A 14,498-nucleotide genomic window follows, 5' to 3' on the forward strand; every position below is an offset into this window, starting at 1 on the left:
AGCCACGAAGGGAAAATGCCAAGGGACTAAATTCGCTGCGGGGGAAGGGCTCGTAAGCCCCCGGGGCGCGTTTTCTTGTGGCAGTTCCCTGAGGGAGAGCCAGCGGCGGTCGCCCTAAACCCTCCTGGGTAAAATTTGGCAAAAGTTTATTTGAAAAACGAAGCAATAGAATTGATTTCTTTAGACTAAGATTGTGGCTGAATAGGCTTACAAACTAATAAATTTGATGTTGAATGCCCAGAACACACTTTCCATGGCTTCCAGATGTTGAGAGTGGCCTTGTTAAGTTCTGGCTGGTGAATGACAGCAGAGTGGTGTATGCCAATTTCCCAGAAAGGTCCTTAAAAGGGAAGGGTCACATCGTATACAAAAATTAACTGAAAATACATCATAGACCCAAGTCGAATGGCTGAAACTATAAAAGTCTTCAAAGAAATCAGGACTAGATCTTCATTATCTTGGGTTAGACAATTGTTTCTTAGGGCACCACAAGCATAAGTTGGACTGTATCTAAATGAAAACTTTGCTGTAAATCATCCCAAAAGTGAAGGGCTCACAGAATAGGATAAATCTTTGCAAACCATTAGGGCTCGTATTGGAATATACAGAGAATACTTACAAACTTAACAATACTAAAAGGACAAATAACCCGACTGAAAAATGGGCAAAAGATTTCAATAGCTGTTTCTCCAAAGACAGACAAATGGGCAATAAGCACGTGAAAAGATACTCGTGCCATTACAAACCACACGATAACTATTCCATCAGAATGGCTATAGTTAAGCAGACAATAACCAGCGCTGGGAAGATGTTCTGGAGGGCAAGTAAAATGGTGCAGGCACTTTGGAAGACTTTGGCAGTTCCTCAAAACTTAAACATGGAATCAGCATATGACCCAGCAATTCCACCCCTAAATATATACCCTAAAGAAATGAAACCATATTCAAACAAAAACCTGAAGACAAGTGTTTGAAGCAACGTTTATACTAGCTAAAAACTGGAAACAACCCAAATGCTGACTGATAAAAACCTGGTAGTCATATTCATACAACGAACTTTTGACAAAAAGAACATTGATGAACCTTGAAAAACAATTAAGTGAAGACACCAGGCACAAAAGACCACCTGTTGTACGATTCCATTTATATGAAATGTCCAGAATGTATGAAATAAAACAGAATGTAGATTTGTTATTACTTAGAACTGAGGGTGGAGAAATGCCTAATAGGTATGGGGTTTCTTTTAAAGGGGATGAAAATGTTATAAAATTAGATTATGCTGATGGTTGCACAATCCTGTGAATATACTAAAACCTGAATTGTGCTCTTTAAATGGGTGAGTTGCAAGTTGTCAATTACATCTCAATAAAGCTGTTTTGAAAAAGGGAAAGAGGTATGCTGCTTCCTACTGGATGAAATGCTAACATGACAGGTGCTACTACAGCTACTTAGAGACCTCGAGTTCATGCATGCAGAGTGGCATATTAACAATATGGGAGTCTTATTTCATTATGTTGGACTACCAGCCCTGAACTGATACCCTCCAAACTTTTGCAGGAGAAATAAAATTTTATTAGTAAGTGACTATTATTTTGGATTTTCTATCACAACTAAATATACTAAATTATACACTACCTAGTCTAAGGCAAGTCATCACATTTTCTGTACCTTATTTTTAAAGATTATTGTCATTGACACATAACATTTTCTTAGTTTCAGGGGTACAATATAAATGATTCAACATTTTTATAAATTGTGAAACATGCCTCGATTGTTTAACCTACCAAATGAGTTTAACCTTGTTTCTTTGAATGTAGCCCTATCAACAGTGAAAGGGTAATTAGATAAATGCATGTGCTAAATATTTAATTCCTTGGAAACTAAATATAAACTCAAGCTGAAGTTTCTTTGGATAATTTACTATTAAACACATCACTTCATATGCATTTTTGCATGTTTGGAAATACTTCATTCCTAATATTTGTACTTTGATAATTTTAATTTTGACAGGAAGTGGAGGGAAAAAAATTCCATCTTTTTTTGCATATAAATTCAAAGGCATTTGTTCCAAACAATTATCCTCCTGAAAAGTGACAGTGTGATCCTAATGCAACATTTACTTAAAGACTGTTATATTTTGATAACAGGATTATAATAATCAGGAAGCCCAACTTTTAAAGACTGATACTTAGCATTATCTGAAAGAATGAACACCAAAATGGTATTAGTGGTTATGTCTCAATGGTGGGATAACAGGTAACTAATACATCATTTTAGCCTATCTGCATTAAAAAATTTTTCTGCAATATGAATTATCTGTGCAAAAAAAATAAAAGCAAATGACAAAGAGCCAAATACTAGTCTCCCAAATAAGCCAGTTTTATTCAATATATATATAATGAGCAATTTTTTAATTAAATGGTTTGTACTTTGAAAGAACAGAGAGCAAACCCTACCAGTCTTTAAGTTAATTCAATTCAGGACACAAAGGATTGTCAAAACACAATCACAACCATTGAGTTAGTATTAAAATATCGTATTTTAATACTTCTTTATATTAAATGATAGTAACATTGGTAACAGTACCTGGCAAACAGAAGGCACCTAATGTTTGTTGGTTCTCAAACTGAATGACTTGGCCAAATAAAAGACAAATGCATCCTATATTTTATAACAAACAAGTATAAATTCTTTCACAGATCCTTTCAATGAATAGTATTTCATCCTTAAGACAACAGTTAACCATTAGTAAAAGCTCTCAAAATACTTTAAGGCACTGAAATAGATGCATACATACCATATTTCAACACAATGAAATATAATGAAAATTACTCTGAATGAGAGAAGTGCATAAAAGAAGTAAGATCACTTTTATTACCTGGATAATGCATAGTAATTTAACCATTAAATTAGAATCTGTAAAATTAAAATTGTCTTTCTGTTTGTCAGCCTTAACAATGACTTTCAACTGATTGATGAGTTATAAAAACAACTACATAGGTTAAACTGTATTCCACCGAAGAAGCTTATTTTCAAGTTTGTCTTCCCTTGCCAAAACCATGTTTTCTAAAGTCAACATATTTTAAGTATTTCACTTTACAATTGTTATATTTTCAGGTAAAAAGCTTTATTGGATGATTCCCATTAGAAAACCTCTGAGATTATTCACATTAATGAAAATTTTCACAGCTACAAAAATGAAGTTATTGCTGATGACAGGTCCTTCTCTATACGAACCTCTTACTGCGCGTTTTCTAAATGAACACATGAGAAAACCTCCAGTATGTCTTCTGGTAACATAATGTAAACTACAAAATCCACAAAGGAGATGTTTCTGTAGGTAAAAGTAAAACATTTCTAATGAGAGTCCCCTTTATAGAAATATATGGAGAATCACATATTGACTATATGCAAATTAAAATTGTAAAATGCTTCATGATAGGCCTATATTTTAAGAAACATTTTCTTAGATTCTTGAAACAACCAGTTGTTACTGTATTATCTGAAAGAGAAGTTGATTTTACCATCCCATTTTTTAAGAATGCTATTTTGTTTCACTAGACTATCATAGCTGTAAACATTACTGACAATAAATATTTTCTAATATATATCTGTTCATTTTTTAGAAGAAATGACAAAAGGATAAGGCTCTCCTGTCTTCCTGCTTTTTCTAATTAAAAGATGGCCTTCTACCACGTAAAATATTCTTAAACTAGACCTCAAAAGAAGATTTTTATAAGTTAGATCATCTATTGATGTATTTCCTTTTGTTATTCCTGAGCCTTTAATAAAAACCTCATTTAAGGGTACCAGCCTTCAGCTGTGCTTAAAGGTATAATACTGGTTTTTGTCATAAATAATTCAGAGTTAAAGGGGTGCAGCTTAAGAACAAACTCTTATACAAGGATAAAAATTAAGGGTCCATTTCAGTGTACAGCCTTCCACTGTCCACAGTGAAGCATGCAACTTTCAGTTTCTTAGGGTGGAAGCTTATTGCACGATTTACTTAATTAAGACTGGTTATATACGTAGGAATCAGTTGAGATAAAAAATGCAGAGATCTGGGATCCACCCCAGATACACTGAATTAAAATGTGCCAGAACAGTCATTCTGAAAATCTCCCAAGTAATTCTCACACTAGGGCTTGAAAATCACTGCAAATCACTACTTTATGAGAATGGCTCTTTTAAGGGGTTTACAAAGTCAAGACTATTTTCATAATCATACTAAGATGTGATTTGCTTTTTTGTTTTCATTTCCTCATGAGCATACAGTAGCATTTACCAGAGGCTACATGTGTGATACCACGACAGACTGAATGTACAGGCAGATACAAGACTCCATCTGTCTTCTTTAATTCTGACAGTAAAGACATTTGCAAAAAAATGGAACACAATTTTCCACTTTTCTCACAATCTTTTTGTTTTAGAAAATAGACATTTTTCATAAAAATGTTTATATTATCAAGTGTTTATTAAATGAATAAATATTTATAACTTTTAACATAATATATACAAACCACATAAAAGATCTTGAGACCAAAAAGATTGAGAACTGCTCTTTCCAAAAGACATCTAGTGCCTATGAACATTACTGCTGATAGGCAAGGCTACTTAATTCTTTGGCACAATCAATGTGTATTTTACTTTAAATATGATTACTTAAAAAAAAAAGCTTATTTTTAGGCAAAGGGGATTTAATCTGATAGTGAAATACTGAAGTCTAACAGGTTTTAGTTAAAAGTCTAAGATAAAAAGCATGTGTTGCTGATGGACAGTGACTGTAATGGGGTTTGTTGGGGGGGGACTTGGTGAAGGGGGGAGTCTAGTAACCATAATGTTCTTCATGTAATTGTAGATTAATGATAATAAAATGAATTAAAAAAAAGCATGTTTTCCTTGGGTACATCAGAATGTAAATAATCCTTTAATACATGCATAGGTTGACTCTGATGCATTGAATAGAAAACCATACTTTACATGACACATTTAAAAATATTAATTATCAATGTGACAACACAAGCATAAGAATCTGAGTGGTGGCACATGAGTGGCTCACTCCAAATGTCAAAGAAGAACAAATCCCTAATTTGCAAAAGAAAGTAAGATAGGGAATGAAGTAGGGTTTCCAGAGAGAAAATAATTTTTTAAAAATTACACTTTTTCAAAAATATAGAAATGTGAGTAGGCAGATCAATATTGACATTATACTAAGCTAAACAATTTTATCCTTCATTTTATTCTTAAAAATACATCTCAGATACTGTTGCCAAATTAATAATTGAGTATATCTTGCCATTAGAGAAGGCAAATTGAGAACATTTTGAAGTTTAGGCATATGTGCCTAACTTGTGAAAGTTGAGAACATTTTGAAGTTTAGGCATAACTAAGTGCCTAAGGTGAAAGCAGTCCCTTCCAGCCATTCGATTGTATCTCAAGTATAAAAATAATTATACTGATGTTTATAACCTGTTGTATATATATTTTGTGTGTGTACTGCTATCTAAAAATCCTAGATAGCTAACATTTAAATAAATCATTGCTGTCTGGGAATGATGCTGTGAACACATTTGCTAATTTATACCATATTAAGATTATAAATGACATAGCTATATTAAACATGTCTTATGTTGAATAACTGGTATTTGAAATTACGTATGTTTTTCTTTATGAGTAGCTTTTTGGAAAGAGTGCTTTTAATATACTTTCCAGTCATACTTTCTTAACTTGTACTTATCTAAGAATCTTCGCACCAGTAGAGAGTTAAATTAGTACTCCAACAAAAACTCCAATGAACCTGACTTTTCTTTTCTCCCATTTGGGTTCGCATTTCCACTTACATCCAGCATTTATTTCTCTGCAAGCTCTCTACTTAGTGCATCAGAAATCAATGTTTATCAAAATTCTCTAAAAGGTCCAGCATTTCTTTGGAGTCTCTGAATGATCACAGCGTTCTGTAAATCTGCTTCTTCCAATGTGAGTGTTTCATCTAGCAATCTGAGAAAAGGAAGAGCTGTTGCCAGGGAAAAGGGAGGACTTCTTTGAGATCCTTGGTATTTTTCGATGAAGTCTTTGATGTGGCTTATCCTGTAAAATAGCATAAACTGCTAATTATATGGAAACCCGAATTAGGTAATGTAAGGTAGTAACTTGTGAAGACATATGGCTATGATTAATAGATAGAATAGTCAGAGTATGACAGAACTGATCATTTGGGCTATCTTTCCAAGGACAACCCCTGATGATGGTAAAGAATTACTATTAAATATCTTAGGTGTAGCTGCCACCATGATTCTCAAGATCAAAAACAGAACAGAAGAAAACAAAATGAACAAAACAGCAGCAGAATCATAGACATTTAAGAAGTGAATGGTGGTTACCATGGGGGAGTGGATAAAGAGGCACAAAATCTCAATCACCATATAAGTTGGTGATGGGGATGGAAGTACATCATGGAGAATATAGTCAATGGTTCTGTAACATCTTCCTATGTTGACAGTAACCGCACTAGTTGGGGTAAAGATTTAATGTGTGTAGCTATTGAATCACTGTGTTGTATATTTGTGACAAATATATTTGTGTTTCAACTGTACTTTAATTAAAAAAATACCAAGCACACACACAAAATAAATAAATACAAAGCAAAATAAAAACAAAGCCTGACAGATCATCACTTAATAAATACTGCCAGCCCAAGTGTTTTAAATGCTTCAGTCATGGGGTATGTGTGGGGGGAATCTAGGTGACTACCTTTATTGAAAATATCTGACATAGTTTTCTAGACAAAGAAGTTGAGATTATTTTATTATTTTATTACTCCCAAAAGGCTTGATTTAAAAAAAACAAATGGCCTCCTTTCATTTGAAAGGAATTTGGGTCACAGAAGAACATTCTAAGGCACCATTAGACCTCTATTCTCATGATAATCAGTTCTCTGATTCTAGCTGTCTAGGGTGGTTTGGACATTTAGAAGTAATAGAAGTGAAATGACTTGAAGAGAGCCAAACACATAGAAAACACCCAGTAGGTGGTAGATAAAAACAAAAACACAAAACAGGAAACAAAAAAATTGTTAGCCTAGATATAAAAACTATACTCAAATAACTATTTACAAGAAACACCTTTAGGTATAGACACAGATAAATATACAGATAAGCTGAAACTAAAAGGATGGAGAAAGATGTACTATGTAAGCACTAATCCTAAGGAGGCTGTTGTGACTGTATTATTATCAGGCAAAGTAAATTTCAACACAAAATTACCAGGGATTAAAAGGGACATTTCTTAATGCTAAAAAAGTATTTTCAGAATTAAACCCCCCCCAGTTTTATCTCTGTATGGACCTAATTATACAGCTTAAACATATGTAAAATAAATGTTGAAAGAAAGGAAGGAGAAACAGACAAACCCACAATCATAGCTGGAGATTTAAGTACAACTGTCTATGTAGCTGATAAAATAATGGGGGGGGTGTGGTGGGGGGAAGCAGTAACTTAATTTATTATAAAGTCACAATAAATAAAAGAGTGTGGAGTTGGCAAAAGGAAAGATAATTAGGCCAATCAAACAGAATGGAGAGTCCAGAAAAGATCATTTGATTTACAAAAAGATGCCATAGCAACTAGGTTGGGAAAGAGCGGTCTTTTCCACAAATAGTGGGATAAACAGGACAGATATGTGACTTGCTCTGGCCAACGGGATGTTAGTGATATAAGTAAATACTTCCTTAGTGGAACCAGACCTCCTGCTACGTCAACATGTCCAGGTAGTTGTGCTGATTCAAGAAGGTAGACCTAGACTCACAGACTTGCAGCTTAAATCAGAATCCCCCTAGATGGCCTATAGATGTATGAATGAACTCAGCTGAGATCAGCAAAGCCATACCAGCTGACACATGAGAAATACTTATTCTGTGCCATGAGATTTTTGTGACTATTTGTTTACTCAGCAATACTGATTGATACAAACACTGATATAAACAAATATAAACTTGGACCATTACCAAAAAGAAAAGAATGGATAATCATTTTCATGTATTTGTTTATAGTACAGTAATGAAAATGAATGAGCTTCAGCTACACACATCAACATGTATGAGTCTCAAAACAAAAAAGAAAAACTGCCTTTTCCTTTCCGTACTGAACAATTCAGTCTAAAACCATCAGTAGGGCAGAACATGGGAGCATCCAGGCCAGAAATGAGAGGGAGTTGTGGTGGCCAAGAACAGGGATTCAGAGGCCAATAGGGTGAAGGAGGCATTTGCACAGGAAAGCTGCCCACCTGCGTCGTATCAGAGCATGACAAGGATGTCCATGCAGCCGGAGGCAAGGCAGGGTGGTGGCTACAAGCACAGACAGGGCTGGGAGTGTGTCCACACAGAAAGCTGTCCAGTGCAGAGTGGCAGAGGCCAAGGGGAGCGAGGTATATAACCAAACTGAGTGGGAGGAGGAGAGGTATCAAAGCAGGCTACTTCAAACAGAATAAAAAGAGCATTCTTACACAGAAGAGTGGCAGACTGTACTCAGTCAGAACCAGAAAGGGGTGAACAGAACATCCAAGTATGGGGGAACAACGGGGCGCAGTGTCAGAGCCCAAGAGGGTGAGGAGGTCATTGGCACGGGGTGTTGAAGTGGCCTGGAATGATGGGCCAGAGACGCAGTAGAAGACAAAGGGATCTACATAGGAACTCAACAAAGGAGAGTTAGAGCCCAGCATGGTGAGGAGTGTCCCATGCTTGGGAGGAGGTATTAGTGGAAAAAGGAGACTGGTTATATGTAGGAGAACTGACCAATAAATAAATACATTAAGAATAATTGGAGCCAGGCTTTTCACAGTGGGAGTAGTTAGTAATAAATATGCAAAGGGAAAGACTAGACTAAATCCTATGGTGGTAGATTGAAACTGGAGTTATGTATGTGAACTCATGGTTTTCAATGTGCAAAGATATAGACATACAAATGTAAATGTATGTGCATATATGTATTATGTACATGTATGTACATGTATGTACGCTCATATACACCTGTAACTCTATCCACTTAGAGGGCCTGGAGTGGTGGTATCCAAAGAAGCAATAAGATACCTAGCACTCCAGGTTCTGGCTTCTCAATATCACTGTCCACTAGAAAGAACTACAGCTTCTTAGAAAAGGTACAGAATGAATCTGGAAAAAAAATTTTGCTCCAGAAAAAACTGAAATGCACAAACAATAGGAATATGTCAGGAGTTTAAAGGAGGTCCTACTGACTGTATCTGGAACAATTTGAGTATTAAATAAATAATGCTGGTAAGAGATTATGATCTATTGAATAAAACAGGAAACTACGAGTCGATAATAGATATAAATAAATGAAAAAATTTGAAGTGTTAGGAAGAACACAATAATCATTCAACTTCAAACTTCTTCCCCACAAAATATGTGTTAATTACAAAGAGAAAAATAACTTTACAGTGAAGGAGCTTGGCAGATACCACTTTAATCAAGTGAAGCAATTTAACACCATCATAATGGGACAAAATGTACACGATGCCACTTGGCAAAATGCAGTGAGATACAAAGCATTACTTCAGCAATATTCCTGCCAAAATTAGTGACCTAAATATAATCACAAGAAATGAACAAATAAAAATATTGACCTATAACTAAAGGAAAATGTTAAGGTTATGAAAATCAAGCAAAGACTGAGGAACTATTATTTCAAACTAAGACATGGCAACTAAATGCAATGTGTGATTCTCAATGGCCTCTGGCTGAATTCTGGTTATGTGGCATAATGTCCTTGTTTGTAGGAAACATACACTGAAGTATTTTGGGTGATGGGTCACTTGATTTGCAACTTACTCCTGAATGGTTAGAAAATAAAGTTCTTTATACTATTCTTGGAACTTCTTTGTATGCACATGATTAACTTAAATTTAAACTAATTATTTGAAAACCAGCAAAACTCAGTATCTTTTTTAGGGATACACATATGCTTGGTAAAACTGAATAAAGTAGAAAATGATTAACACATATTTAGATAGTTTATTTTGCACAAAAGAAAGATATATGATCAGGGAGAGATGCAGAAGGCATAGTGGTATGTTTTGAACGGGTTTTTATAATTCTTATTTTAACTACACACATGTATATTTTTGCTTGTATAAAACTTACCTCCAAATTTTAAATCTTTTATAAATAAAGAGGGAAACCTATATACAGCATGTTCCTGCTTTCCATTAAAATGAAAAAAAAAAAAAAAATTTTCAACAGTGATACTAGTGATTATCTCTGGGTGATGGTGACTTCAATATTTTTCAATACTTTCCTTTATTTTCATTTTTTCTACAGTTAACAGAAAAATAGGCACATTAAAAATAATTCTTTTAAAATTATATAACTAGTTAAACGGGAAAATATATCAAATGATAAAAGTGCTAACTCACAGAACAGATTAAAAATACTCCATTAATGTTCAAGAATTCTATTGTCATGTTACTATTATGTTTGGGGAACTGTTTATCAAGATCCATGGTTAGTCAGTAAAAACAACTGTGGACCAAAGTGAAAGGAAGAAATGAAATTTAAACTGAGGGAAAAAAATTAGACACACAATGAAATGAAGACTCACCTATGAGATATGTTAAATTTCTGGACAATCCTTTTCCCGTTGGCTAACCAGATCTGTATGTTAGTGATGGGTTCTAGGTTGTTTAGCTGGACAGCAGACAAATTATTTTTATTCTCAACTTCAGTACTCCTTGGTTTAAAGACAATTTTTGGTGTTGCACTAAAAAAAATCCAGACAGCAAGTCAGATGCATGTTTTTTTATTAAGCAGAACTTCATCATTAAACAATTACTATAAACATTTTATATTAAGTATAGCTTTTAGGAAGATTTAGTAAGTTGCAGCTGTTTCAATGACATACAAGTATTAGTATTAATCATGTCCATCTTACATGATGAATGCAGGAATCTAATGATATTATGCATGCACAAGTAATCTGTAAGCCTGTAAAGAAAGCCTGTAAATATGCTATTACAATCATTTGAATAGTGCCTTACAGAATATACAATTTTACTGGGTTGATAGACAAACAACCTCTATCTACTCCCCAGGTTAAAATTTCAAAAGAAATGATAAGTACTCTATAGACAGTAGTCCTTGGATTATAAAGGAAAAGATAGGAAATAAAGTATTTCCTGATCATTCTGAAAGTCCTATTCAGATATTTTTATACATGTGGATGGATACGTATATATACCTTACCAATTTTGATTTAATAAAAAAAGGTGGTTCCATAGCTAACCTCATGGCATATTCTGTCATAAAGCACAGTTAGTTATGATGAAGTCTGTAAAATCTGAAAATAATTAAAAACTCTGATACAGACACTAACTTCATCCTGGCATTTTCCCCCCATTTTTATTATCTCAGAATTCAGATACTGTCTATAGAACACAATATTGAAGGCACTGGTAACTATAAAATGGAACCCTATATTCAAAAAGGAGCATAAGTACTCTAACATTAATGGCAAAGCTCAAATGGTGGGCGCAAGGGAAAATGACTTACTCATGCAGTTTTGCCCCCGCTTATGGAAAACACACATCATGAACCTGCTCACCTTCCCAGTCTGTGACCCTGTCCTGAGAAGGGCTGAAACACAGGCTTGGTTGACATACACAGTTCATTTTTCTTGTCTTCGACTTTAACATCAACCTCCTCTTTATCGAAAATTCCCTGTAACTCTAAAGGTAATTCCCTTGGAAGTTAAAGAAATAAAGTGATAAACCATTCATTATGTTCTTCTATCTCTGAAAAACCATACTCTGTATTCAAAGATAAATGAAAAATAAACAGAAATAAGGAATATGTAACATTCTTAACAACAAAAAACTGTATTTAAAATAATTAAATATGAATACCAAAACCCAAAAAGAAGAAGAGAATAATTTTTAAGACCACAAATTCACAAACAGCTTGAGTTATTGAACTAAACACTATTAAATATAGTTTCATGAAATATTTGATGACTATATTCTGCTAAATGTAAATAATTTGATTTCTACAGGTGTCTGAATAGGACTAAAAACAGAAAAATGAAGCTTTAATTTTGATTTTTAAATGAAAATACAGATTTAACCTAGAAATAACAAAGAAAATAAATTACAAAAATGTTAAACTTCCTATGAGCAGGGATCACATCTGTTTTACTCACAAACATATTCTAGTCCCAAGAACAAAACAGTGCATGGTAGACAGCAGGAGTGAACAGATAATCTGTTGAATCTTATGATCTTTTAAAGGTAGCATCTTTGTAATGAACATTTGAAAGTTTACAGTTACAGAATATACCTGATATATACGCAATACACTTCCATAAGGGAATTTTTACAAATTACCAGTTTTAACAAACTTCTTTGAAATAATTTTCAGACAATACAAATTCATTAAGCATATACTGATGATTTGTGTATTTTTTATACATGTCATATCTGAAAAAAATTTAATACATGCTTGTTCTAAAAAATTTAGATATAAATAAAAGTAAACACATGGCAACTTAGAAAGTGAAAGTCCTTATGATCCCACTCACACATTAATAAAAACTTTTGGGTTGAGTCTTCTAGATTTTCTCTATACATACAGTAAAATGCCATATAATTATTTTTATTGTATCCATAGATGGTATCAATCAGTACACACTATTCTGTATTCTGCAAATTGACTTTTTTTTGGGTAAAAAAAAATATGTATGTGTGTGTACTGCAGAAATTTTCTCCTGTTAGCATATGGATACATGTCATTTTTATCAAATGCACACTATTACTGTTAAAAAGTAGATCAAATGGTACAAACATACAAAATGTACCTCCCATCTTTTTCTTACTGATTTGTAGGAACTGTACATATATTCTATTTACATGACATATGTGTAACAAGTATTTCCAGTCTGGCATTTGTCTTCTGACTATATATAGTATCTTTTGGTATACATAAGCTTTTTATATTTACATAATCAAATTTATCCATTTTATTATATTTCTTCTGGGATTCATGCCAACTACAGCTATATACAACAACATGGATGCATATTCCAAAGAAGTAAGCTGAGTAGACACAAACACATTCCATTTCCAGAGAGTTCAAAAAACAGATGAAATGAAATTACATGGTCAAAATTACATGACATGCTAACATGGCTAAAACTATGAAGAAAAAATTACCATTTAAGTAAGGATGGCAAAACTTCTGTGATATTCCTACCAACAATGTGTAATTGTAATCTTATCATGAGGACAAACTCCGATAAATCTGAACTGAGATGAGAGACATTCTATATAATTCGGGCCTGTCATCTTCAAGTGTCAAAATTGTAAAAAAAAAAAAGAAGAAGTAATCAAACCTCAAGAATCATTTTATTCTGAAGGAGACTAAAGAGTCATGACATCTAAATGGAATGCATAATTCTGAATTGGATGCTTTTGCTATAAAGGATAACAAATATTAAAGACAGTGACACTTGAATAGTGTTGAGGATTAAATGGCAGTAATATGTCAATGGATGGCTGCATTGTGGTTATATAGGAAAATGTCCCTGTTTACAGGAAATAAACACTAAAGTACTCAGGATGATGAGGCATCACTTTAGCAACTTATTCTCAAATGATTTTAGGAAAAAAGTTATTTGTACTATGTAACTTTTGTATTATGTTACAGTATCTACATTATATATATACCCAGACATATATATGTATGTATATATTGAAAATTGGTTAAAGAATACTGTCAACCCTTCTGAACTGAATGCTGTCCAAAATAAGTGCTTTGCACCAATGAATGTCATACATACAAACGTGTGCTAAGGAGAGAGTGTCATGGGATAGGAATTTAATATATATTTTTTGGAAAGCAGAAGCATGAACATGTGCATCAATAGCTGAAAGACTGTTCATGTCCCTTACTAATTTTCTTTCTACCAAACTACCATTTTAAAATCATTCATCTGATATGGGACTTGCATCCATGACATGTAAAGAACTCTTAAAAAACTCAACAAAAAGGCAAACAACTCAATTTTAAAAACAGGAAAATAAAAAAAATAGAGAAAGCATTCGAATAGACATTTCTTCGAAGAAGATACACACATGGCCAATAAGTACACAGAAAGATGAACATCTCTAGTTGTTAGGGAAATGTAAATCAAAACCACAATGAAATACCACTTCACACCCAGTAGGATAGTTATAATTAAAAAAAAGACACTACCAAGTATTGGTGAAGATATTATGGAAAAATTATTACTCTGAACAGTGTTGGTGGGAATGTAAATGGTGCAGTTACTCTGGAATATAGTTCACTAGTTCTCCATAAAGTTAAACAGAATTAACAATTCTGCTCCTAGTTCCCCTGAGAACTGAAAACATGTACACACAAAAACCTGTACATGAATGTCCACAGCAGTATTATTCATAATAGCAAAATGCAGAAGTGCCCCAAATGTCTATCCACTG

At 33.6% G+C, this 14,498-nt stretch overlaps 1 protein-coding gene across 6 annotated transcripts in view; it reads right to left on the reverse strand.

Annotated features, from left to right (window-relative positions):
- Window positions 1-2,364: 2,364 nt before the first annotated feature.
- The window catches only part of UBXN2A (UBX domain protein 2A), a 52,072-nt gene continuing 39,938 nt past the window's right edge, over window positions 2,365-14,498 (reverse strand). For 5 of the 6 annotated variants that reach the window (XM_057497416.1, XM_036881763.2, XM_057497418.1 and 2 more), the window contains 3 exons: window positions 11,609-11,746; window positions 10,610-10,768; window positions 3,340-6,086 (listed from right to left, as the gene is read on the reverse strand). In XM_057497416.1, the coding sequence (XP_057353399.1) occupies window positions 5,897-6,086; window positions 10,610-10,768; window positions 11,609-11,746 (487 nt within the window). In that variant the 3' untranslated portion in view covers window positions 3,340-5,896. The other variant, XM_057497420.1, reaches the window with a different exon arrangement.

The sequence above is a fragment of the Manis pentadactyla genome, chromosome 2, assembly GCF_030020395.1.
Source record: "Manis pentadactyla isolate mManPen7 chromosome 2, mManPen7.hap1, whole genome shotgun sequence".
Taxonomy (NCBI): Eukaryota; Metazoa; Chordata; class Mammalia; order Pholidota; family Manidae; genus Manis; species Manis pentadactyla.